Source organism: Neomonachus schauinslandi, chromosome 5 (assembly GCF_002201575.2).
Source record: "Neomonachus schauinslandi chromosome 5, ASM220157v2, whole genome shotgun sequence".
In the NCBI taxonomy this organism is placed as follows: domain Eukaryota; kingdom Metazoa; phylum Chordata; class Mammalia; order Carnivora; family Phocidae; genus Neomonachus; species Neomonachus schauinslandi.
This window is the reverse complement of record NC_058407.1, coordinates 59492021-59519185: the sequence shown is the minus strand read 5'-3', so window position 1 is coordinate 59519185 and position 27165 is coordinate 59492021. Positions and strand designations below refer to the sequence as shown.

The window sequence follows — 27165 nt, the reverse complement described above, 5'->3', positions numbered from 1 at the left end:
AGTTTTAATTTTCTCCCTAACACTTATCACCACCTAAACTCCTATACAGTTTACTTGTTTCTTCAGTTACTGTCTGCTCCTGCTCCCCAACTAGAATGCAATTTCCATGAGGGTAGGGATACTTGTCTGTTTTGTTCACTGCTATATACCCAGTACTTAGAGTGAGTGGCTGGCCCACAGCTGGAATTCAATAAATATTTGTTGAATAAATAGAATAGAATAGAATAGAATAGAATAGAATAGAATAGAATAGAATAAGCATTTATAAATATAGTTATTCATAATTAGAGTCTCATATTGTTTCAAATTTAAAAAATGCAGGGGCACCTGGGTGGCTCAGTTGATTAAGCGCCCAACTCTTTATTTCAGCTCAGGTCATGATCTCAGCATTGTGAGATCGAGCCCCGAGTCTGGCTCTGTGCTGTGTGTGGAGCCTGCTTGGGATTCTCTCTGTCCCTCTCCCTCTAACCCTCACCCCCTCTCTCCCTCTTAAATAAACAAATAAATAAATAAAATGCAGTCGTACCTCATAAATTCCTCTGCAACTTACATTTTTCTTTTTTTTTTTTTTTAAGATTTTATTTATTTTGGGCGCCTGGGTGGCTCAGTTGGTTAAGTGATTGCCTTTGGCTCAGGTCATGATCCTGGAGTCCCTGGATCGAGTCCCATATCGGGCTCCCTGCTCAGCAGGGAGTCTGCTTCTCCCTCTGACCCTCCCCCCTCTCATGTGCTTTCTCTCTCTCTCAAATAAATAAATAAAATCTTTAAAAAAAAAGATTTTATTTATTTATTTGACAGAGAGAGAGAGAGCGTGCGCACGCGAGCACAAGCAAGGGGAGTGGCAGGTGAGGGACAGAGGGAGAAACAGGCTGAGCTGGGAGACCAATGTGGGGCTCAGTCCCAAGACCCCAGGATCATGACCTGAGCTGAAGGCAGACACTTAACCGACTGAGCCACCCAGGTGCTCCTGCAACATTTTTCATTTAACATGCCACACTACTACTTCTCCAGGTTAACGCATACAGCTAGATGCATACAGTTAAATGATTTTTCATTAGTTGCATATTATTCCACAGTCTGGATGTACAATAATTTATTCGACTATTACCTTATTTATACACAATAATATTATTTTTTGTCATTGTAAACAATGTTGCAATAAGCATTCTTGTATTATCATTATGTACTGGGTTATGTTTTTATTTCTCTAGGTGAGGATGTACTTACATTTAATTTTACAGGATATTGCCATAATACTTTCCAGGAGACTGTAACAGTTCCAACTTCCACAATCATCTGGTCCCACAACAGCAGCCATGTAGGTTTGCATTCAAGGCATTTCCCAATCGGCCATAAGTACCTTTCCAGTTTTATCTTCATCTTCTTCTGTTTCTTTATTTGAATCCTCTCTACTGTCAAGCCAATCCCTCAAACATTTTTTACACAACCATGAAGACATTATGCAGAGTGAATAAGCCAAACAAACACAAAAGGACAAATATTATATGATTCCACTTATAGAAGGTACTGGAATAGTCGAATTCATACAGACAGAAAGTAGAATAATGGTTACCAAAGCCTGCTGCAGGGCGGGGGAGGAGAGAATGCGGAGTTATTGTTTAATGGGCACAGAATTTCAGTTTTGGATGATGAAAAAGTTCTAGAGATGGATAGTGGTGATGGTTGCATGACTTGAATGTACTTAATGTCACAGACTGTACACCTAAAAATGGTTAAATGGTAAGATGTATGCTATGTATAAAATAAATTAAAATATTTTACACTATTTTACAATTAAAAAGTAAAAAAAAAAAAAAGCTTTCTTGCACATCCTATACCTTTATTCATACCAAACTCTAAACTCTATCTGGCGTTTCAGCAACGCATGAATGAATCAAGGCCTAACTCAACACCTCCTCTTCTCCCAGACCTTGACAACCCCCTGCCCCAATCCTAAAGGATCACTCCCTTTCAATATCTGTGCTCCTTATTAGTCTTTTAATCCTAAACTTCCCTTTGACACTGTTCATTCCTTTGTATCTTGCATTTTCACAAATGTTCATTCCATTCAGTAAACACTGAATGTTACCATTTGAGGGCGAGGTGCTGAGGAAATAAAATGAATGGGACATAGATGGCAAGTCTAGTGAGTTAGATCTATGTGTTACAACATGGCTGTAAGTAGAGTCAATGATGGCAACACAGGGGAAAGGTTCAACTCCACCTGGGGACATCAGAGAAGGCTTCATGGAAAGAAGTTGATTTTGTCCTTTAAAAAATAGCTTATTTTTCTCCTTTTAAATAGCACTCACACATTTTATTTATTTTTTATTTTTATTTTTTAAAGATTTTATTTATTTATCTGACAGAGAGAGACGCAGCGAGAGAGGGAACACAAGCAGGGACAGAGGGAGAGGGAGAAGCAGGCCTCCCACCGAGCAGGGAGCCTGATGTGGGGCTTGATCCCAGGACCCTGGGATCATGACCTGAGCTGAAGGCAGACCCCTAACCGACTGAGCCACCCAGGTGCCCTTCACACATTTTAGAACACCTGGAAAATATGGAAACATTGAAAAAAGTCCTAGCACTTAAAAAAAAAAAACCACCGGTTACATTTTGGTATATTTCTTTCCAGGCTTTTTCTCCATTTTTTCCCCACATATATTTTTTTAAGATTTAATTTTAAGTAATCTCTACACTCAACACGGGGCTCAAATTTACAACCCTAAGATCAAGAGTCACACACACCACCAACTGAGCCAGCCAGGCGCCCCTCCCATACATTTTTTATAAATTGTTTGTAACCATATACACATGGTTTTATATTATATATATATATATATATATATACACACACACACACATATATATATGGGGCAGGCACATACTCGTTTCCCATTTGATTGATTCTTTTTTTTTTTTAAGATTTTATTTATTTGAGAGAGAGAAAGCATGCGGGTGCATGCCTGTGCGCAGGAAGAGGGGCAGAGGGAAAGAATCTCAAGCCGACTCCCCACGGGGCTCAATCTCAGGACTCTGAGATCATGACCTGAGCCGAAATCAAGAGTCAGGCCCTCAACTGAGTGAACCACCTAGGCGTCGCCATTTGATTGATTTTTAAAGGTTTTTCAAGTGAAGGCTGATGGAAGATAAAACTTCAACTCTAGATAGGGCTCTAGATAGCTCTAGTCCGTTTTTTGTGTTTTTTAAATTTTTAAGTAATCTCTATCCCAAACATGGGCTCAAACTCACAACCCTGAACTCAACAGCCATAGGCTCTATGACGGAGCCAGCCAGGTGCTCCAGAAGGCTCCTGCTTATCAAGTCCAAGTCACAACAAGAATTAATGTCTCCCGTCCAGCCAGTTGTCCTCCCCCTATACACAGTCACCTAACAGGCTGGAGACCTAAGAATGAGCCATCTTCTGGAACAATGTCTGACTGTTAAAATTTGTCACTTACTCTATCAAAGAAAGAGGACCTCTCCCCCCATCACACACCTTTTCTCCTCATGGTCCTTACAGAACATCAGGCATTGGTGTAGGGTACTTCAGGTAGGACTGGAATACACAAGAGGCTGTACCACAAGTTAGAAGAGTGGATCGTGGGTAAGAATATGGTTTAGAACCAGACCTCCTATGCTTGAATGTATGGCTGCCAATTAATTGTTGTATGGCTTTTTTTTTTTTTTTAAGATTTTATTTATTTATTTGAGACAGAGAGAATGAGAGAGAGAGAGCACATGAGAGGGGGGAGGGTCAGAGGGAGAAGCAGACTCCCTGCCGAGCAGGGAGCCCGATGCGGGACTCGATCCTGGGACTCCAGGATCATGACCTGAGCCGAAGGCAGTCGCTTAACCAACTGAGCCACCCAGGCGCCCAAATTGTTGTATGGCTTTAAGTAAATCGTTTAGTTGCTCTGAACTCTACTTTCCTCATCTATATAATGGGTGTAATAATCATCTACTTCATAAAGATTTTCTAAAAGTGTTAAATAATGGGCCTCGGGGCAGCAGGCAGCTGGGAGTGAGGGGGTGGCCCTGGAGTAAGGGCTGTGGCGTTGCTACAGCATGGTGGCTGCAGGGTTGTTGAGAAACTACTAAAATTCCTGTGGAAGTAAAGTAGAATTTAGTAAGAACATAATGGATGGAGAAGAGAAAACCTATGGTGGCTGTGAAGGCCCTGACGCCACATATATCAAATTGATACCTTTTTTTCTAAAGATTATTTATTTATTTATTTGAGAGATAGAGTGAGCGAGAGAGAGAGAGAGAGAGAGAGAGCACATGAGAGCAGGGGCAGAGGAAGAGGGAGATGCAGGCTCCCTCACTGAGCAAGCAGCCCAATGTGGGGCTCAATCTCAGGCCTCTGGGATCATGACCCGAGTGGAAGGCAGATGTCCAACTGACTGAGCTACCCAGGCACCCCCAAATTGATATCTTTTGATGGTCATGAATTTATTGTATAAAGGGAACATTCACTAACATCAGGAACAATAAAAGCCATGTTGAGTGGCCCAAGTCAGTTTGCAGAGAACAAAACTAATGAGGGGTACCTGGTTGGCTCAGTCGGTTAAGTCTCTCACTCTTGATCCCAGGGTTGTGAATTCAAGCCCTGCATTGGGCTCCACTCTGAGCCTAGAGCCTTTTTTTTTTTTTTTTAAGATTTTATTTATTTATTAGACCGAGAAAGACACAGCGAGAGAGGGAACACAAGCAGGGGGAGTGGGAGAGGGAGAAGCAGGCTTTCTGCAAAGCAGGGAGTGCAACGCGGGGCTCGATCCCAGGACCCTGGGATCATGACCTGAGCCGAAGGCAGATGTCCAATGACTGAGCCACCCAGGCGCCCTGAGCTTATTTTAAAAAGAAAGAAGAAAAAAAAAAGAAAAAGAAAAAGAAAGGAAGGAAGGAAGGAAGAGAGAGAGAAAGGAAGAAAGAAAAAAAAAAACAAATGAAGTCAGTTTGAGAGATCCGATCATATGTGCTATCAAAAGTATGCATGTATTTTACCTACAATGTTTGCTACACTAACAGCTCCACAGAGATTCCTGAATTCCCAGTTGCACCTGAAATTGCACTGGAACTGCTGATGGCTGGGAACTTCCTAGATTGTTAAATAAAATAAAGTATAATAAACTGTTAACTTTTTTCTTATTAAAAAAAAGTTAAATAATCTATTCAAAGATTTAGCATGTGCCTGGCACATAGTAGATGGTCATTAAATGTTAGTTTTATCATTAAGCTGCCAAGCCAAGGACAACCTTGTGATGCCAGGCACAATGCTAAATGTTTGAGTAACTCCCCATTCAGAACAGATAAAGGCTAAGCCCTGACTGCCTCCAGATATGAGGCTTGTCACCTGGGACTTTACCAGAAAAATATATACCTTCCTTCATACCATATGTTAACTTTAGTTTTGTATTGTTCTATACTTTTCTCTTAGGCCCTCTGGCTCTACTCTGAAATTATTAGAAAAACTCTTGGGTAGGTTTGGATGTTCTTCTTGGAGAGCTCCTGAAGACACAATTGTCAGAAATGGAAAAAAAAACAAAACCCAAAAACCAAACAAACCAAAAAACCTCTCTTTAGAGCTAATATAAGGCAGTAGGTATCCCTGACCTAAGAGGAGCCGGCACCAACGAACCTAGGGGTAGAGGAAAGCTAAACTTCACCAAAAACCTTCCATATTGTGAAATCCCTGCATTCTGTAAACTTCTCTTTTCTCGTTTTGCAACAGCTTGTCCCTACTGGAAAACCGCAGACCCTGTTCCCTATACCCTTCCTTATCCTGGACCCTCTGCCCCTTTGTCCCTCCTACTATCTCCTCTCTAGTCTCCAAAGCTCTAATATCCCGTTTCATGTCTGGCCAAAGAAACTCTGCGTTAGAAATTCACTGGCTTCTTGTCCTTCCTTCCCTGGGTCCAGCAAAGCCTGGGGACTCCATCTTGAGATTATTACTGTAGCAATTAACTTCTGGCGGCCTTGTTTTATCTAGTTAATACGCTGGGCATCTCTTGGCTTTACTCTATGGTTGTGCAGACTGTGAGGATACTGAAGGGATCTCAGCGAGTCGCAGGGAAGAGCGAGCAGTGCTTGCTAAAGCAACCTTGGATACCCAGGCCCTAAAGTGGGCTCTTGGAATGAGGATTAGGGTAGGATTCCGTCAAGAGCGGCCAGTGTTGAGGGCTAAGGAGACACAGCGCCCTCTAAAGGGAGTGCGGATTAAAGTTGCTAAATCAGGCCGACGATATCACGTGTTCTCCTCTCTGCCAATTGAAAATTAATAATCGCTTCCTCTGTTCCCCATGGAAACAACCCCGCCCCTCCCGCCCCATTCAACCGTGAGGTTTTGGCGTTTTATTGAGTCTTTAAACTGACAATCAAATGCCTGCGCTTTCTGGCTGGACATCTTGCTTCCGCTAAGCAAGTTAGTACACTGATTGGCCAATAGAGCAATAGCTGGTACGATATAATCCAATAATCCTCCTCCTGGGCGGGGTCTAATGAGGACGCGGGGCCAATCAGCGACGGTGTAGCTTTTGCGGCTCCACGTCGGCACCAGCTGCGGGGCAAGATGGAGGCGTTGATTTTGGTAGGAGCTGGAGGGGCAGCCGAGATGCTGCGGTGTCCAGAGGGGCTGGGAGTTGGGGTTCGGCCTGACTGGGTGGGGGTAGAAAGGGGAATTCCGGGTAATCCTCGGGGACCGAAGCTTCTGCCAGTCCCTGGAATAAGTGTGTGGCCTACTATAGGAACTGTAGGAGCTAAAGCCTCGGTTTAGAGTAGGAAGCACTTCCGGGGAGAAGGCAGAATCCGTGGAAAGTTGAAGGGAGCACATGGAGTCCTTAGAATGCACAGTATCATAAGCATACTGGATCGGGATCCTTTAGGTTCCCCCTCATTCTGAGCATTATGGATGATAGCCTGGTTTGACTTTCTCCAAACCTTCAAACTAGCCCCAAATTGTAAGAATAGACTGCAGGTGTTTGTCATCACAGGGTCCTCCTCATGGTTGTCACAGTTTGACTCTCCTTTGATAATAACGTTACATTTCTTCCAAAAACGGTTTTCCTTTTACTTCCGTCTCCTGTTAATCCCCATTATGTAGGTTTGTCATGGTAAATGTATTCCATCAAAGTTCTGGAATACCTGATAGAGTTAGCAGGATTATAGAATATTTTTCCAGACTCCTTATTCTGTTCTTTTTTTCTCCCCACTAAGACTTTAGGAGTTCTTAGTGCAGGATCTGGGATGCTAACTCTTCCTCTGGTTATATGAGCATTTTGGTGGCTAAAGGTTGTTTTAGATTCCTTGCCCATATTTAAAACAAATAAAATGCTATTACCCCTTCTTTAGAACTGGACTAGAGGATTCCTCTCTAAAGTGCTCTGTTTTGCAATTTGGGATGTTAGTATATATGTGTGTATAGGAATTTAGCTCCCAGTCTCCTTCCTTGATTGAGTTGAATTCCAGGTTCTTTCCAAAGACGTTTTCTTGTATCTTTTCCTTCAGCTCTAATATATGTGCATATCCAGATTTTCATCAGGTAAAAGAGAATAACAGGTTTTATTTCTTTTCTTTCAAAATGGCAAAGATAGGGATAATTCTTTCTTATCGTATGGATTGGTCAAGTCAGGCAGCAAGCTTAAAATCTGAGGTTTTTAAAAAATTGTTAACTTTTTAAAGTAATCTGTACACCCAGTGTGGAGTTCAAACTTGTGACTCAGAGATCAAGAGTCGTAGGCTCCACCAACTGAGCCAGCCAGGCACTCCCTGAGTAGTTTTTTGTTTGGTTTTGAGATTTTATTTATTTGTCAGAGAGAGAGAAAGCAAAAGCAGGGAGAATGGCAGGTAGAGGGAGAAGCAGGTTCCCTGCTGAGCATGGAGCCCAATGCGGGATTTGATCCCAGGACCCTGGGATCATGACCTGAGACGAAAGCAGATGCTTAACCGACTGAGCCACCCAGGTGTCCCACCCCCTGAGTAGTTGTTTTTTTTTTTAAAAGATTTTATTTATTTATTTGAGAGAGAGAGAGAGAGAGCACATGAGAGGGGGGGAGGGTCAGAGGGAGAAGCAGACTCCCCGCCGAGCAGGGAGCCCGATGCGGGACTCGATCCCGGGACTCCAGGATCATGACCTGAGCCGAAGGCAGTCGCTTAACCAACTGAGCCCCCAGGCGCCCCCCCTGAGTAGTTTTTAATAAGATATTTTCTGTACCAGGCAGTTAGCCAGTATTCTTAACCAGTTGACAGACTAGGATAAATTCCAGGGAGTTGGTTTCTTTGGAAGTTTTTAGAAAATTTTAAAATGCTCCCTACATCTGTTTACAAGGGAGCCTGCTTAGAGGTATAGGACTGAGGGACATGATGCTTGGGGAGCCCTCTTAATAAGGGATCTGTGTGTAGGGGTGAGTTGAAGGAGGTATATGTGAAAGTCTCTCACGTTTTCTCTTACCTCATTTTTCAGTTTCTGCTTCCTCAATGAAGTCTATTTCAATCTGCTTCTTCCTTATATCCATTTTGATCTATACCTAAGATGCCACTTTCACAGATTCCTACTAAACTGGTCAGGTACCCCTGAACTTTGCTTTTAAAACCGTACTGATTCTTTGTCATGAGAAATCTATGTAATGGGGTTAGGGGAAACCAAATTGCAGGGAAAAGGGATGGCTCAAGGAAGCACATGTCAAAACAATTGAATTTTGATCCCTCATCCTCCCAGACTCTCTCTCATGTTTTCTCATCATGGACTTTCTACCTCTTCAGTATGCAGAATTGTACTTTTAAATATCAGTTATATAAAGCTTTTGTTGGGGACAAAGTACTAACAGGTATCAATACGTGTGCTGGTCTCCAGAGTTCTTATATTAAACTAGTATTTTCCTTCTGTGTCAGCTCTTTCCAACTTTTTTTTTTTTTCTCTTTACAGTTTCAATATATTTTGGGCCCCCAATTAAGAATTTGTGTATCTTTCTCACCATTCCAGCCTTTTCTCGACCAGAGTTCTAGGAGAGTTAAACCCTAAGGCATTCATTAATGTAATGAATCAACTTCTCTGTATCCACAATGGTACTAGTTTGTACCATCCTTGGGAGAAGTAAAAAAAAAAAAAAAAAAGCAGTTATTTAAATAGTTTTCAGTATTCAGTGCTTCAGATGAGGAATCCTAGTTGAGAATCAGGTGATCCTCCCTAAATTTTTATTTCTCTACCCTCACAAACCGGCCCACGAAATTTAGCCCCAACAGATTCAGAATCACCTTCCTGCATTGGTCCTTTTTAACCTCATCCCCTTCTCTGTTTACTCAACAGCATCTGATTACTTACTGCCATCTTTGTTGTGAAAAGTATGAGGAATCCCTGGATCTTACCTTAGCTCTCTACTGAACTAAAAGTTTACTATACCGTGATAATATTGAACAGACCACACTCTAACTTAAAGAGGGCAGACACCTTCTAAAGTTCTTGTCGGCTTCCTCCTTTCACATTTCTGTTTCCTGGTTTGGCTGGACCTCTGGAGAAATCTGATCAAAGTATATTTTTCTATCCTCACCTCTACAAGGCACACAGCCATAGGATATTGAGAAGAAGGGAAGGGTAATCTAGAGGGGGTCAAGAAGAAACATCTGCCGAAATTTGGTCTGGTTATGGGAATTTCTTTTTTCTTTCTTTTTTTTTAAGCAAAGGCAGACGCTTAACGACTGAGCCACCCAGGCGCCCTGGGAATTTCTAAATACCAGTAGTTTCCCTTCATTTAGGTACTTTACGGTGGGTCACATTTCTTCCTTGAATTAAGTAATCTGGCTCTAGGTTTTGAGCAGATTTGTTTAATCTTTCTCAGGTCCTCTTGTAGTCTCTAAGGAAAGAGACCCTTTCATTACCTTCCTTCCCAGTGCTTTATAGTGCTCCCAGCCTGCATCTTTGGACTCAGCTTCCTCTCTCCCGCTGTTTTCTGCTGGTTCTCCCTTTCTTAGCTGTGAATGGAGATGGATCTCTGCAGGTCACCATTCTCCATTAATAACCAATGAAATCTTAAAGATAATGACTTACCCCTTCCTCCCTTCCCTCTTTACCTTTTTTTCTCAAAACTGAATTACTCTAGCAGTCTAGAACCTTAAATCTTTCATCATAGGTTTCGTTTTTCCTAATCTCTCTAGATTCACTTTCTGAGTGTTTTTCCAGTGTTTTTCCGACTAGACTTAATTCTATCCTTTCTCTCCCCTTAGTAACATTTTTTATTCTAAAACAATGACCAAATCCCGAATTCTAAGCCTCGTTCAAAACTCAGGGCATCCAGAGTGCACAAGGGTGTGCGTATATATGGAGGAGGAAACTATACAGAATACATCAATGACTTAAAGGTTGATATTGCTCTGTGGCCTTCGCTTCCTGAATCATCTTAATGGGGCTTTTGTTAAATTCCTTTGGCACTAACAGTAGAGGTACTTGGCCTAAATGCCCCCTCTCCCTGCTCTGGGCAAAGGTATCAATTACATTAAGCCCCCAAAGCACTCCCATCTCGTTCCTGGCAGTCCCCTGTGCCCCTCTCCCAGCTGCGTCCTTGCTGGTGCCTGGCCCCTCCATTTCGTTAGGAGAAGCAATCTCCTCGTTCCTGCACTGTGGAGATATATTTCTCAGCTAGGGCGCGAGCAGTGCCAGCGCTGCCCCCGGTGAGGTCCCTGGCAGCCATAAAAATTTTTATTGTGATTATGTTGGTGTCGGGGTGTCCATCTGGGTTATTGCACACCTAGTTTAATTGATTGAAGTTTAATTTATTGACACTTCAAATTAAATGATCAGAATAAACTGTGCTGTTACTCTGGCCGGCTTGTTTTAATGGTTGATTGCTGGAAGCAGACCTCAGCTTGAACTAAAACCCCCAAAGAGCAATTGACGCTGCTTCTAACTCTCTCCATGTCTTGCCCTCCAAAAAGACCTCGTTATAGATTTCCGACGTATTCATATATATTTTTTCCCTCTCCTTCACAGTGGTGGGAAAGAGTTGGTCCCTGGCAAGGTATAAATTATAACAAAGGTCTAGGGGAGCTGTCACACGGTCAAAAGAGGAGGGGGGTTCTCCATGTGAAGAAAGCCAGATCTTTGAAAAGCCAGGTCTTCCCTTCGAGGCAGAGGATGAATGCAATTATCCAGATATTTGAGGGAGCCTAGTGGCAGATTTAGGGTCTTTTTCATCTAGATATTTTCTGCTGTTTTTTACTTCATTTACACGACTTGGTTAGAGTTAGGATATTGACAAGACAACTAGTTTTGGAAAGGGAAACTCAAGAAGCAAATAAAGGATTGAACCGGAGTAAAGAATCAATGTCTACCTATCCACTTATAGTAGAGTAATTAGAGAGACAGAGGGCAGAGTGCCCTCAAGCAGCTGACGAAGATGGATTGGGAGGTTGAGTCCATGCACATTATAAGATGCTGGTACTGGCAAAGGCCCACTCACATTCTGTCTTGCCTTTCTCTCAGATCTGATTAGTAGAGGAGTTCTCTTACCCTTAGATTTCCTAGCTTTCGTTTTCTGGTGTTTGACCACATCCATCTCTTCAGAAGCCCTTCTTGCTGTGTCACCGAAGTCTCAGGCTGCAGGTGAAGCACATGTATCCCTATCTGGCTGTTTAGTTTTTGCACTGTCAAGGCAGATATCACCACCTACAGCCACAGGTTTGGATAGCTCTACTAACTTTCTTCACCTCCTTTTCTGGGGCGCCTGGGTGGCTCAGTTGGTTAAGCAACTGCCTTTGGCTTGGGTCATGATCCCAGGGTCCTGGGATGGAGCCCCACATCAGGCTCCTTGCTCTACAGGGAGCCTGCTTCTCCCTCTCCCTCTCTCTCTGCCTGCTACACCACCTGCTTGCGCTCTTTCTCTCTGTCAAATAAATAAATAAAATCTTAAAAAAAAAACAAACACCACCCCTTTTCTATTTTTTGTGGACTTATTAGAGGGAGACAAACTGGGGCAGAGGATAGCAGTTATTCCTCAGGGTGCGATTTTGAATTTTGGGTTGACAGACTGAAAGATGAACACAGAGGCTGTTAACTCATTCTCTTAGACTAGCAGATGTGGGGCAGTGGCTGGGGGGGTGGGGGGCACAGAAAGCATGAAACATCATAACTAAGGACTCAGCAGAAATAGATCTAGTTCCATTTAATATTTCCCTTTACTGAGTGGTATTTAAATGAGAACTCTTGGATTATTGAACTGGGAAGGCAGGAAGTTCTAATGTTGCTCTCAGGCCTTGGTGTGGAGTACTCTGATTTCTGCTTGTTCAACTCCTCTCTCTTTCCAGTGCTGCTTGCTGTGTCCTGCATTTCTGTAATTCTTTCACTTTCATAACAGTTGGAGAATTTACTTTGTCGCCCCTGGGGAAAAATTCTACAAATAGCCTTTCTGAATTTTTTTTTTTTTTAAATAAGTTCTGGGCCCAATGTGGGGCTCAAACTCACAACCCTGAAACCAAGAGTTGCATGCTGAACTGACCGAGCCAGCCAGGGGCCCAGCTTTCTGAATGTTAAGAGAGGATCTGAGATTTTGCATTCCTGAAGAGCTTGGGCTTGGTTACCTTTGTCCTTCCTGTCTCACAGCCACCAAATTTAGTCATTGAAAGGTGCTGACCTTTGCTCCCCCTCCTGGCTGCGTTAGTTTTCTCAATCATATTCATTAATTTATGAAGGCCACACACATTATTTATTGAAATCATTATTTGGTGCCAGGCAGAGGAGAGGGGGTGATTTATAAAAGTATCACTCATTCCCCCCTTTTTTCCTACCCTCTCCACACCATCTTATTATCCTCACAAAGTATCATATTTAATTCTGAGCTTGAAATCATAAAAATTTGTGAATGTATATTTTTCTGGGAACAGGGTCCATAGATTTCATCAGCTTACCAAAGAGGTCTTCGGTAACTTAAGGTATTAACTTTAACTGATCTAGGGCAGGCCTCTCATTTCTCTGATGAAGAAGCAGAGTCCCACAGAAAGGTAGAACTTGAATTAATGGCCGATCCAGATGATAATAAAGGGTTTTAGGAATTTAGAGACATTTTCTCCTGGAGCGTATGAGTTCTTAGTAGTGACTGTGCTTTCACATTTTGTATCTGTGTCAGATAGGAAGATTCTTCCTAGGTGTCTCTTCCTGACATCACTTCTTCCTTCCTAAGACTTGTGTTCAGTTTCCTCTGTATAGCCAGTATGTAGTCTCATGGCATCTGGGTTATGTTCCGTGGTGCCTGTGGCTCCTGGTCTTTCCTGAATTGTGCTTGAATCTAAGCAAACTTTTGGGTAGTGTATAAAAACTATGCTTCCTTGTCAAATCCTTGAGTTAATTCTTTTCATTTAAGTCCCTAGGCTTGTGGCTGGCAAATTGGAGCCCTCAACCCCAGAGGAGTTTTTCATTTTAAAGAAGTTGGCACAGAATCAGGGAGCAAAATACGTGCTTAGCTGTGTGGCTGGGAGTGGTATCTAGGAATTTTTCCTTCTAGTTTATACTGTTTTGGTTTTACTTTATAAATAGGGTTGAGGGAAGAGCATCTTGTTTCTTGTTGTTCAAAACCTATTGCCAAGCCAGGGTACTACTTTTGGCATGGCCATAAAGATTTCTTTATAAGTGGAAAATGAAGAACTTTCTAGGAATCTCAACTGGATTCTTACTTGTGCCCTTTCAGCTCTATGGATAGCATCCTCTAACTCCACAAAGGCTTCTTGGTCATGTCCCTCCCTCCCCCGTGAATTAAATAAAGTAACCAGTCTTAGCCCTCAAATGTCCTGTCTGCCTGCTGCAAAGACTTATTATCCACCCCTCCGCCCCGCCCGCCCCAGTCCTCTTCTGGTGGCATTCCATGATTTTATCCCAGAGTGCCCTCTTACTGTATACATTGTCAACTGAGTTCATTCCCGTGCTTTTTCAGAGCGCACCCCTCCTAGTTTGACTTAAAAGACACACAAATAGAGAGCTTTTATCCAGAGCTGCCTTTTTAATATTTTTGCTGACTATAATTCTGAGGAAGCGCTGCAGGTCATTCGAAGGCCCACAGGGGGCAGCACTAGGAATGACTTCCTCCTCTAGTCCCCTCTGTGCTGGGGGCGTGGGTACTGGGAGATGTTTTTCACCAGGCTTCAGAAAGCCTCTGATTGAGATCAAAGACTCCTTTGCAGCGGGCTAGTTGCTTCTTCCGTGTTGTTTCAGCTCTCCTGAGGAGCCCAGTCTGGTTTTCTTGATAATAAAAACATACAGGAAAATCTGTCTGAGCCACCCACCTCCCACAAACCAATCTGCCTACACATCATTTCCAGGCACTATTAGCATTTGAGGTGAAGTTCTGTTATACACTCAGGCTGTGGCTCTCTGAAAGTCAGTGCATCACAGAACTTTGTCTCGAAAGCTTTCTAGCAGCTACACATTTGGGAGTGGGAGGGAAGAATAGACCTTTTTTTTTTTTTTTTTTTTTTAAGATTTTATTTATTTATTTGACAGAGAGAGAGATAGCGAGAGCAGGAACACAAGTAGGGGGAGTGGGAGAGCGAGAAGCAGGCTTCCTGCCGAGCAGGGAGCCCGATGTGGGACTCGATCCCAGGACCCTGGGATCATGACCTGAGCCGAAGGCAGACGCTTAACGACTGAGCCACCCAGGCGCCCGGGAAGAATAGACCTTTTAAATCCTTTGAACATGGCCCTAAGCTTGTAGGGTCTTTTTCAGTAATCAGCATTTAATGTGTTACAAGGTCAAGCCTAGTCCATTGTCCAGGAGCCCCATTTCTCAATAGCTGGGAGTTATTTATAAACTTGCCCTTTGCAAAAACTTAAGATGAAATTACATTATCAGTAATGGCTTCTGGGGCCTTTAAACTGGCTGGTTTTATGGTATGAGAGGAACTCTTGGCCTCCCCACTCCTGAGAGGTAAAGGCCCCCGGCGGAAGTGGAACCGGCAGTAGTCAGGAGGTGGCAGGAGAAGTAAAGGAGAAGCTGCGGCTCCAGCTGTAGCAGAGTGGAGAATTAAAGCAGCATTTAGACTCATGGCTAAATTCTTGGCTTTATTTATTGTGGTTATCCCTTGGAAGTTTGAAATGGCCAGCCTTTTCTCTAGTGCCTTCTTACCTCTTTCAGAGCTGTAGTAAGTCAGATCTGGTCTTCTCCCTGCCTTCCTTTGCCTGTCTTTTATCCTTTCCAGTAAGATCTAGTTCCTATTTTGGAAGTTTCCTTGATAACATCTTCTAGGAAGCCAGTGAGGAAAGCTAGGAGCAGAACCCAGGGATCTATTTCTCTCTTTGCCAGCAGTTTTAGGCACTCATACCCCATTGGCCTCAAAGGGCAAAGGACATTGTTTCCTAGTTGGCTGGTGGCTATAAGGGTTTTTCTTTTCTTTTTTCTTTTTTTAAAGATTTTATTTATTTATTTGACAGAGAGAGACACAGCGAGAGAGGGAACACAAGCAGGGGGAGTGGGAGAGGGAGAAGCAGGCTTCCTGCGCAGCAGGGAGCCCGAACTGGGGGCTCAGTCCCAGAACCCTGGGATCATGACCTGGGCTGAAGGCAGACGCTAAACGACTGAGCCACCCAGGCACCCCAGGGCTTTTCTTTTCTTTGGGATCCATCCCATTCTTTCTAGGGATGCCAGACTCTATGGCTGCGAGAACCAGTTACCTATGCCAGATCAATGCCCAGTTTAAACCATTAGGAAGCTCTCTAAGGTTCCTGTGAATGTAGAGAGAGGAACAGAGCCAAAGATTTCCAGGGAAAAGGCTGTAGGAAAAATGGTCTTTTCTAAATTTCCTTCCCTGTGGGCTTCTTTTCCTCTGTTAAGGAAATTAATTCCCATTGGTATCTCCCTTTGTTGAATTGAGGATCCAGTTGTTATAGCATTGAGCCTGCTTTATGGGAAGATCTTTCTGTGGGGCATAGGAGTTAGGAAAGCTTCTCTATTTGTGACCTTTTAGATGATATTCTAGGGGACTTACCTCTGCTAGACACAGAGTTCCTTATTTTGAGACAGAGTATTTATTCCAGGGAGTAATGTGTATAGGGTGGACATCTCTTAAGTGTTTATCAGAGGAGAGATAAGTTGGTAGTAATATCACCCAAAATGGCCACACCAGAATGTCTACCTATATTTGGAAGTCTAATTATAAGAGGGACCCTTAGATGCTTACTGCTTCAAGAAATTTTTACTTTATTCTCACACTTCATTAATTCTCATAATCGTTCAACAAATACTGAGAGTTTAGTGTGTGTCACACATTGTTCAGGACACTTGGAATAAATCAGTGAACAAAACACAAAAATTGCTGTTCTCAAGAATTCAAGTGGGGAAAGCTTACATTCTTCATCACCCTGTTGTCAAAAGACTGGGTTCCCTTTACTCTCATTCTTAACTCCCTGAGGTAGGGTTGGTTCTTTGCATGGAACCATAAACCTCCTGGAGCCTCATGGGACAGTTTACCTTTGTAGAGGTTGTAGTTTCTAGATCCTTGGCAATAATTCTTTCATCCTCACTCTTGGGTCTTTATTAAACACATGCTTGGAGATTATATTTAGCCCCTGTGAGGACTGCGGGTTTCCTAAGCAAGGCCAGGAAAGGGAGGCAGCAAAGCAACAGCGCTTTCTCATAGTATAGGGGAGGGATATCAGTGGTAAGTAATGTTGATTAGAAATTCAAGGAATGTGAGGAGCACCAACCGGCTCACTTGGTAGAATATGCGACTCTTGATCTTGAGGTTGTGAGTACACTGGGCGTGGAGCCTACTTAAAAAATATATTAAAAATATATATATATTAAAAAAAGAAATGTGAACTGCAGACACCTTCCATACACATAACACTGCCTCCCTTTCCTTCCTCTTCGTCTCCTGGTTAGCTGGTTCCCTAGAAGTTGCAGGAGTAGAGGAGCTTTTGCAAAGTGTTATGTTTTGCAGTTGAGTGTAACCATTAAGGCTGAGGCTGTGGTTCCTTTATGAGAGCCATTATCCTCAAAATTTGATTTTGGATAGTAAAAGAACACTCCCCTCCTGCTCATTATATCTAGGCTCCAGGCTTCTTAGATTCTCTTCTTACTACTTCTTAATTCCCCCCAAATTCAGATTGGTTTATGTCTTGAGAAGTTAAGTGGTAGTGGTTGGGGGTGTAGTAGAAGAATTGGGATCATAGGGGAAGTCTTGGAAGATGGATGTCTCACTGGGTTGCATTCAGAACTGGTGTGTCTGTGTGCATGAATGTGTGCACATGCATGTATGCTCATTTCCCTCTGCACAGTGTGTGGGTGGTTCAGGGAAGGCTTGCTTTATGCCTCTGCATTGCTACTGCATTGGGACTGCAGAAACTTCCAAGTACACTAGGGCATTCAACCCTATTTTCAGATAGCCTCGTGCAGTGCCTATTAATTAATCTGGTCACATTCCATACCTACCTGTGCATGGGAGACCAGGGAGGGAGAGTAATTTGGAAAATAACTGTAGCATAATATTTGGAAATAACAGCATGACCTACCTTGATTAAACCCTTTGTGAATCTGGCTCAGAGAAACTGTTTCTCTGATGCTGCCTTGGAGTCCTTTGTTGAAATGCCCCCTCCCTCAATTCAATTCATTCACCACTTGATCATTCTCAGTGGGAATTGCCTAAATCTAACCAGGCTGGGATAGGGGACATGCAGAGGCACCTCTGTATCCCCTTGCAGCCCCAGTGGGACTAGGGGAACATATTTGGTCTGCCAGTGGTGGCAGGAGCCTTCAGGACTGAAGGTATGTTCATATCTCTTCAGGAGCCCTCCCTGTATACTGTCAAAGCCATCCTGATTCTGGACAATGATGGAGATCGACTTTTTGCCAAGGTGAGATTCCCTTTGAAATTCATTTAGGAGCAAGACAAAGACTTATTCTGAAATTTGGATCTTGGAACTGCCCCTGTTATCTCATATTCCTTGATACTATAATTTTGAGAATTCTTACATTTTCCTGTGCCTACTCCAGACAAAACCCAAACTGCTTCTGTATCTTAGTTACCCTGCTTCCATACTTGCCTCTCACAGATTTTTACCTCCTTTGTTGTCAGCATCAGATCAGGGAAAAGCTTGGGAACCTTGGTTTCTGAACAGTACAGTGTCTGGGTGTGAGAAGCAGGCTCCCCATGCCCATCACTCCTCTCCCCTTTCCTTCTGCCTTGTCACCCTGCCTGGGTTTTTCCAGGGAATTCTCTTGCAGTTCCAGAGGGTTCCAGCCCTAAGTCTGCAGTCACCACCAAGATTGTTACCTCCTGACGTCCCCCGTGTGATGTTTCTAACTTCGGATCTATTGAAAGAGAGGAGAAAGGACACCCCTCTCCTCTCCATATTCTCCCCCTCCTGTGGAAATTTTTTCTGTCCCTGGTGTATTAACTCTGGGCGAGCACAGCATAAATCAATCAGCAGGTAGAGATTAGTTTAGAATTCACCAGCTGTTCCTCCCTGTAATTGGATGTAACTATGCAGGACACCTTTTGAAACAGTTATCCAGTTACTAAATGCCAGACCTGTCATAGGTCTTCAGCTGACTGCGACGGATTAGCCCCTAAAGAGCAGAGCGATTTAGTAGCCTGTATCCCCACCCTGTGCCAGGGAGAGCTTGGGAGTGGGCTCAGCAATGTGCTAGATGGTCTCTTGCTTCTTGCAGTTTGCAGAAAAGAGAGCTAAGATATAAGAGAGATTGGGGTAGGGTTTGCCTTTTTTTAGAGAGGTTTATGCAGCCTTTCCCCATTCCTCAGCTTCATACTGTGTGTGAGGGTCTGAAAGAAGTGTTCTGTGCTTGTAGTGCTTTTTGTGTTCCCCAGCACTGCTCCCTGGCGTGGGGTAACTCCTAGAGAGCACTTGATGAGAGTAGTTTCGGGATTGCTCCCCTAGAATGCAGACAGGGGCAGAGCTTCATCATAGGGCTTGTAGACCTCTGCCCCTACAGTCTCAGAAATGTGAGGTGGGCATGCTTACAGCAGGGTCTTTAAAAGTTTTTTTTTTTTTTTTTGTATTTTCTTACTCACTGGCCATTCCCTCCCTCCATAGTTCTTCCTCCTTCATGTCAGTGTTTTTCCCTCACCCCATGCCTTGAAGGAGAGAAATCCAAGATCCAGGGCAAACACAGACACTAATCATTCTGGGCTCCCAGCTCTAATGACCCAACCCATCTCCTTTCTCACTGACCAGTACTATGACGACACCTACCCCAGTGTCAAGGAGCAAAAGGCCTTTGAGAAGAACATTTTCAACAAGACCCATCGGACTGACAGTAGGTCATTTTCCTTTCACTGCTCCCTGTGTTAGGGGAACCATGGTGGGCAGGGGGTGGCAGCAGGACTGCAGAGAAAGGATGAAATGACTGCTTCCTTTTTCTCTTTTTACCTCCTCCCCTCATATAATAAACTCTCCAGAATGTAATGGGGAGGTGAGTGTACCTCACGCGGGAATACCGTGCTGGAAGGTTGGCTGTTAGCTACCTGTCTAGTCCCTGGATTTATGAGCCTCACTTGACAAATTTAACTGCAGCTCTGCTTATTGTACCGCATCCATTAGGGCAGGTAAATGGAAGTCTGTAAAGGTGACCGCTCTGCATTTTCACCTCCGAAGGATCGACTAGTATCCTGTCTCATATACAAGGAGGGAAATAAGGGTAGTTGGTGGGGAGGTGGTTAGAGGAGAAGATACATTTCGATTTTCCCAAGTTTGTACTTCCCTTCTTCTGCTACTACCCGGAAAGAAAAAGCAGGTCAACTTTGGTCTTTGGGGGTTATTATGACCTACCATACTTCAGCCCAAACAGCTGAATGCCAGGAGTTCACGGTAATTCCTTCTATCCTGCTTTCTTATCTCAGGCCACCCACTGTTTCCACCTTCCCCTCCCCCCCCCAGGTGAAATCGCTCTCTTGGAAGGCCTGACCGTGGTATACAAAAGCAGTATCGATCTCTATTTCTATGTGATTGGCAGCTCCTATGAAAATGAGGTGAGAATCCCACCCCTCTTTGCTATCTCTGATCCCACTTCCTAAACCCATAGGCAGGACATAGTTACTGGTTCTGGACCCTAGAGTGCCACGTCCCTCTGGCTTCTGACTGGGCTAATAAAGTTGTCAGAGATCCCTGCTGACCTCACAAACATGGCCTAGCAAACAAATCAACCTAGAGTGGAAGTTTTCCCCAATTGCTCTTTTTCTTTTTTCTTTTTTTAAGTTTTATTTATTTAAGTGATCTCTACACCCAATGTGGGGCTCGAACTCACAAACCCCGAGGTTAAGAGTTGCATGGTCCTCCGACTGAGCCAGCCAGGTGCCAATTGCTCTCGCTTTTTTATCTCCATGTAGGAGACACCATATATATTTTAATACATACTAACATATATCAGTGGCCTTCCCTGTATAGTGTTTTTAAAGATGGATTTCTTTTTTTAAGATTTTATTGAGAGAGAGAGAATATATGCATATGCACACATGGTGTGGGGGTGGTGATGGGGAGGTAGGGGCAGAGGGAGAGGGAGAGAGAATCTCCAGTAGACCCTGTGCTGAGTGTGGAGCTTGATACAGGGCTTGATCTCAGGACCCTGAGATCATGACCTGAGCCAAAATCGAGACTCAAACACTTAACTGACTGAACCACCCAGGCATCCCTTAAAGATGGATTTCTGAGGTTTGGTCAAGGTTGGGGGGATGCTTGCTCCTGCTATGAAGGGTCCACACCTGACTGAGTTTGGGTCAATTAGCCAACATTTGGGGTCATTTGAAGCCATACATTCTGAATGGATCAACTTGAGAAGACTGTGGGTACAGTCTTAACCTGCTTCCTATGCATAGGAAAAGCTACTTACCTCAGGTAAGTCTCCAACGTCTAGGAGAGTAGATAAGTAAAAAGCCCCCACATAATTTGAAGCAAAAGTAAAAGTTTGAGAGAACTAATTCTTCTGAAGTTCTTACTACTTACTACTTTTAAGTGCTTTGTAAGGTACATTGTTACCTAAATCTTAGAGCACTTCTGTGAGTTTTGGGCATTAGTGCCCTTGTTTTATAGATGAGGGAACCAAACCATGAGGAATGATATGAAATTACTTGCATATGACCACTGTTGAACTACAGAAGTGGCAGTTTCATATCGTTCAACCTAATAACTTTTCCAGGGTCACATATCTAGAAATGGCTCAACTGGGATTTAGCCCAAATCTATTTGACGCCAAAGGCCATGCTCTTTCCACTAACCCTCTGACCTTAGCTATTGTTTGGATACTGATTTCTTGACCTAAGTTATCAGGTAACGCATATACAGTTGGCAAAGACATGTGAAGGACTGTGATGGGAAAGTTTGAACAGTCTCGTCAAAGAGAGACCTCGAATTGTGGGATTGTGTAGCAGAATTTATTTCTGTGAGAAACCACAGGTCCTCTTCCTGTTTTGCTCTCACTTCCACCTTATGCTTTTGGTCCTTTATGAAAGCCTGTGTCTTTTGATGCTTAATGAATTAGTGGGTTTTGTGTTCATGTAGCAGTTTTCAGGGCCTTGAACCTTATCCTTCTGCTTCTTATGTCTCCCAACAGCTGATGCTCATGGCTGTTCTGAATTGCCTCTTTGACTCATTGAGCCAGATGCTGAGGTGAGCAGGCCATTGTTGACATCTGTTTGGGAGAGAAAGTCACTATTCATCAGGCCCAGGGGTTTGTGGGGGAATTAGCAGAGGCTCCAGAGAATTGATTTACCTTGAGAAGTTAGGCTTATTATTTCAGAGTAATTCCCACTGATGGGGAGGACTGGATGGAAAGTATGTCCCTCCTGTGGGATAATTCTGCTAAGAAAGGGGACTGGGAGGGAGCAATAGAGATCGATACTACTCTCTCATTACCCAGTGGCTATGTCAGAGTTCTGAGAACCGTTAATGTGCTTTCCTAGACTTCATTAGAAGGTAGGGAAAGGGCAAGCATAGGGAAATGTCCCAGATATAACATTAGTGCCTTAGGAATGGAGGCAACATTCCCAATTTTTAACTTTAGCCCTTAGGTTTTCCCTTCTTTAGAAGAGGAAGAATATACCATTTACCCTCTCCTCCCTTTCCACTTCCCCAGCAGCCCTCTGTTCCCCACGTAGATGGGCAACAGAAGAGATATGATACTTTTCCTGAAAACATCCAGGAGTCTGAACTTCATTCCCCCAGCAGCTCCCAAGTGAACCCAGTACAGACAGCCATCCACCATCCGGAGCAGAACAGCAGGCGCTCTCAGCCCCACAAAATCAGCAGGGCGAATGGCTCAGATTTCCTCAGGAAGGGGATGATTTATTTCTTAGCCAGGTGAATGAATAGACTTCATTTTGGTGATCTAGTGAAAGAGTCAAACTGACGGATGTGACTGGCCACATGCACAACCACCGGATCTAAGGCTGGTGGATGAGGGCCCTGACTGTTCCCAGCCCCCTTGTTGGGCTTCTTTTTAAGGCCTGAGAAGAGCTGGTGAGGGAGGGGGAGAACGGGGGGAGCGGAGAGAGGCTTAGAAGGTTTGTCAGAGCTTAAGTACAAATAGAGTTTGCACTCAATTCCTCTCTACCTCCCGCCACTTCCAGATTGAGTTTAGCTGTTTATTTCCTTTTTTCCACCCACTGATGTCAGTGTTTATGAGCAGTGTCACTAGCAGCATCACGGTAGGTAGGGAAGAAACTAGCTCTGGATAATCAACCCTTGAATAGTCAGAAATTGCCTGTATTTTTTCTGAGATTTTATTTATTTATTTAATTAATTTATTTATTTTTTAAAGATTTTATTTATTTTTATTTGACAGAGACAGAGACAGCGAGAGCAGGAACACAAGCAGGGGGAGTGGGAGAGGGAGAAGCAGGCTTCCTGCTGAGCCAGGAACCCGATGTGGGACTCGATCCCAGGACCCTGGGATCATGACCTGAGCCGAAGGCAGTCGCTTAACCAACTGAGCCACCCAGGCGCCCTGAGATTTTATTTATTTGACAGAGACGCAGCGAGAGAGGGAACACAAGCAGGGGGAGTGGGAGAGGGAGAAGCAGGCTTCCCCGCGGAGCAGGGAGCCCGACGCGGGGCTCGATCCCAGGACCCTGGGATCATGACCTGAGCCGAAGGCAGACGCTTAACAACTGAGCCACCCAGCTGCCCAGAAATTGCCTGTATTTTTTGAATCTCCTTCCTGACATTCCTTATCCTTACTCAGCAACTAAGAGTAAGAAGAGGTTTAGAGTGGATAAGCCAAAAAGTTCTTACTTACTTTTTAGTCTCTGTGGTTGGTGGAGACATTTTATTGGTCTAGTTTTGGATCTCCAACTCAGACAATGTCCTAGGATTCCTTTTATACACAGGCTGGTTTTTTCTCTTCTCTTGGGGACTCAGGAAAAATGTAGAAAAGCGAGCTCTGCTGGAGAACATGGAGGGGCTCTTCTTGGCTGTGGATGAAATCGTAGATGGAGGGTGAGTTTTCTGACCTGCTTGGACCTCCTTGGATTTGGGGTGAGGGGGTCGGATAATTGCCTCTGTCCTAAGGCAAGTGGCCTGAGTGACCACAGTATCCCCACAATGAATGAGTGTGTCTTTCAGGACAGAATGAATGCTGGTTTCTTCTTTGTCTTCTTAGGGTGATCTTAGAGAGTGATCCCCAGCAAGTGGTACACCGGGTGGCATTAAGGGTAAGCAGGAGTGTGCTCCCCTACATCCCCCATTTACTCACCCTCCAGGGCCAGACCTGCTAAATGCATCTAAAGGTCAGGGCTTATAGAATACATACAGCCTTCCCCTTCCCTTTCAATTTCTTATCTCAAAGAGGGGAAGCAGAAGGAGCATACTTTTCCCCTTACCTGGTACCCAGGATCCCATATAGTCTTTGCACAGAGGAGACATTTAATACATACTTAATTAAATCAAAGATGAATAAAAGAAACTTTAATATTAATGGTTCTGAAACTTAAAGGAACTTGAGTTTGACTTAAACTTCCTTTGGGGATGGATCCCAGTCAGGTGAGTCAGGGGAGTGTCTTCCTTGTCTTAAAGTCTGAGGACAGCACCTCTCTGTTAGGAAGCATTTATTTGCCAGAACCTCAGTCTTCTTTTGGTGGTAGTAATATCAGAAAGGGGGCTCTGAGTTAACCATAGAAGCCTCCAAGTCTGCTAGAGAGATAATGGTGGTTATAGAGAGAGACTACCAGGAAATTGTGGGGTGCAGAGATGTTTAAGCAAAGCAAATCTCCCCATTCATAGAATGTCCCAGCTCTGACCTCTACAGAGTGAAGGCTGACAGTGTCGGGTAATGGGAATCTTCTCCCTTAACTGCCGTGGGCTCCATTTGCATAGTTTAATCTTCTCCTCTAACATATGTCTCTATGTGGCAAGAGAGAGGGTCCCCCCCCACCCACTCCCGCCTTCCCCTTCTCAGGCTGCTGTTGCAGCAGTTTATTTCTTCAAATTAACATGCTGTCGTTACCCATCAGGCCTTGCGGGATCCATTAAATTACCCCTGGCTCCCCCTTATCCTTTCCCTAGTGATATTGATATTCAGGGAAGGTCTTCTCTAACTAGGGAATCAGGTCCCCCACCCCCAAGTTGAGGATCAGATAACCTGCTGATTACTTGGAATGGAATAAATCTTTTAAGAAGTCCTCCTGCCTGAAAACAGAAGATGGATGAAATGACCCTTTCCTGCTCACAGTCCCTCTGGCCAAGAAAATTGTGGCTGTACTACCTAGAAAGGACTGAGAAGTCAGGCATCTGCCTTTTGCTTCAGTTTTAAGAACTACCTTTTCCTTCTCCATCACTGACTACTTACTCCAGCTTTCTCCCATGCTAAATGTTGTCTTTCTGTGTCATAGGGTGAAGATGTCCCCCTTACGGAGCAGACCGTGTCTCAGGTATGACTTTCTCCTTTCTTCCTCTCCAGATGGACTGGGCCACTAAAGAGGCTAGAATAGCATTCCACCCCAGCCCAAGTCTGAATGAGTCTAGAGCCTGAAGGCACATCTTTTCTTGGCTCCCTCTTATTCCAGAGAACTGGGGACTCATATAGCCAAACACTCCCTACCCACCCAACTCCTATCCCACATTCCTGTGAGCAGTGGCTGTCAGCCTTGCTCTGTACCCTTCAAACCCTCCCTGCCTGATGCCTCATTCAGTGATTTATTCCCCAGCAGAGGCTTGCCTTAAGCAGATGGTGTGTGTGTGTGCGAGCATGCGTGCATGCGCACGCGTGCTCGCACACACACACACACTCTCTCTCTCCTCTTATTATTCAAATGAGGGCTAAGCTGGAAATGCATATTCTAGAATAAGCAGGTTTTGCAGATCCATCCTGCTACTTTGTGGATAGATTGTCTACCTGATGTGGGAGGCAAGGGAGGGATTCTGTTTTCTACCTACTTGGAATTCTCCCCAAGAAGTCCATCTGGATGTGTACCCCCTCCTTTCTAACATATGTCCAGTAACCCCCAGTTTTTTTCTTTCCTCCCAGGTATACCTCTTCTCTCTTCATCCCCCCAGTGGATTTGAATTTTTTTGGAATTTCCCAAACTGACAATCCTCTAGGGCCTTAGAGAGCTTCTTCCCATCCCTATACCCTTGGGGATTTTGTATTTGCCATTCTTCTAAGGACAGGGAAGGCAAGTGAGGGGAAGAAGAGCCCCAATCTCTGTCCTTGCCCTGCCCCGCAGCAAGCCCCTCAACTGCCGCCCTTGTCCCTGCAGGTGCTGCAGTCAGCAAAAGAACAGATCAAGTGGTCACTCCTTCGGTGAAGACCTCACTGTTCCTGGCTCCTCACCCCCTCAAAAAATCCACACGTCTGCTGTGACTTCTCATCCAGTCCCCCAACTGATGCTCTCAGGGTCATCTCGGGGATCACAAGGGATCCTTAAATCTCCATTCTGTCTGTGGTTGCTCTCCCAAACCCCCATGTATGCTTCCTATTCTTTCTTACTTTTTTTTACAGTCTGGGAGTAAAGCTCCCAGCAGATTCTAAACTCTGGGTAGGGGAAGCACCCTCTTCCTTTTTACACCAGATTATGCTCTCATGTTCTACCCCCCATATTTTCTTCTCAACTTCTCTGCCCTTTGCTGCAGTTACACTTGAGATCAAAGCAGGAAAAAGAATGTGCTGAGTGTTTTCCTCCCTTTGCCTTTACTGGGCCTTCATCCCAACAGCCCATATGTTAGCGAGGGGAGGGAGAGAGAGAATTCTTTTCTATAGGATGAGTGGGGGTGGCAAATCCAGTCTCAGCCACAGCCCCACTTATTGGCCTCAGCATTTCTTCCCATCCCTTCTTACTGCCCTGTCCTCCAGCCTTGGAAAAAAAGATTGGGAACAGCTCATGGGCAGGGGACAGAGTGGAAGAAGCAGGGATTTAAATTTTATTGGATAGGGCTTATAAAATTCTGTATTTCAGTCACAGCTGCATTCTTTACCCTGATCCTGGCTTATAGCTTCAAAACCGCTATGGTCTGTGAGTGTTCATTGTAGGAGTGTCTGTCTCCTGGTCCACTACCTTGACTCTCCACCTTCCCTACCCATGGTATCTTTGCCTGGCTTGTCCTTGCTGTGCCCTGGAGCAAAGCCAGTCCCTGAACTAAAACTCCATTTTAGTCTTGGGAAGAAGAGTTTTTGCTCAGAACTGGGGAGGGGATGGGATTTATGACTTGGGCCTCTGGGCTCTGTCCCCTTCCCTCCCCCACATGCATTTCACTCCTCTGCCTTGGGTCTGCAATCTCTGCTGCTTAACCCTGTCTTCTCTCTGCCTCAGCCTTACATCCAGGCAGTAGGTCTGGGCTCTTTCCCTCCCTAGGTCGCTGAGAGAGGTGCCTTTCTTCAGAAAACCTTTGGGTTTTGGATTTCCCCTGGAAGATGGAGGTCTAATCTTTCCCCTTGACCCAAAACTTCCCACAAAAATGTCTCAAAAAAACCTTCCTGAGACTTAAGCCTTCTGTCCCACCCACTAACTGCCAGTTCTCCAAGACTGAAGTGGGGTGAATAACTGGGCATATTTGAGGGGGCACTTTTGTGTCAGAGATGTATGGAGTCAGGAGATAGCCACCTTCATATACTGCTCTGTGCAAAGAGGAATAAAACATTTCTTTTTCCAAACTGCCTTTGTGTGATGTTTCTGTTCCTCTTCCTCTCTTTTTGGCAGCTGCTTCTATTCCTCCAGCGCACCCCCCATCACTCCCCATCTTATAAT

At 44.2% G+C, this 27165-nt stretch overlaps 1 protein-coding gene and 1 pseudogene across 1 annotated transcript; both read left to right on the top strand.

Annotated features, from left to right (window-relative positions):
- Positions 1 to 4140: 4140 nt before the first annotated feature.
- LOC110577402 lies at positions 4141 to 5113 on the top strand (annotated as a pseudogene).
- Positions 5114 to 6528: 1415 nt separating this feature from the next.
- Positions 6529 to 27071, top strand: COPZ1 (COPI coat complex subunit zeta 1). Its single transcript, XM_021686728.1, has 9 exons — positions 6529 to 6589; positions 17759 to 17827; positions 19169 to 19250; positions 19871 to 19962; positions 21540 to 21595; positions 23345 to 23422; positions 23586 to 23637; positions 24814 to 24852; positions 25681 to 27071. The coding sequence occupies exons 1-9, from the start codon at positions 6572 to 6574 to the stop codon at positions 25726 to 25728; spliced, it is 534 nt and encodes a 177-aa protein (XP_021542403.1). The 5' UTR covers positions 6529 to 6571; the 3' UTR covers positions 25729 to 27071.
- Positions 27072 to 27165: the final 94 nt, after the last annotated feature.

Excerpts from the sequence above, each read along its gene's own strand:
- COPZ1 (XM_021686728.1), top strand. Across the intron at positions 17,828-19,168 it reads GAGATCGACTTTTTGCCAAG|TACTATGACGACACCTACCC; the intron begins GTGAGATTCCCT and ends CTCACTGACCAG. Across the intron at positions 23,423-23,585 it reads GATGAAATCGTAGATGGAGG|GGTGATCTTAGAGAGTGATC; the intron begins GTGAGTTTTCTG and ends TTGTCTTCTTAG.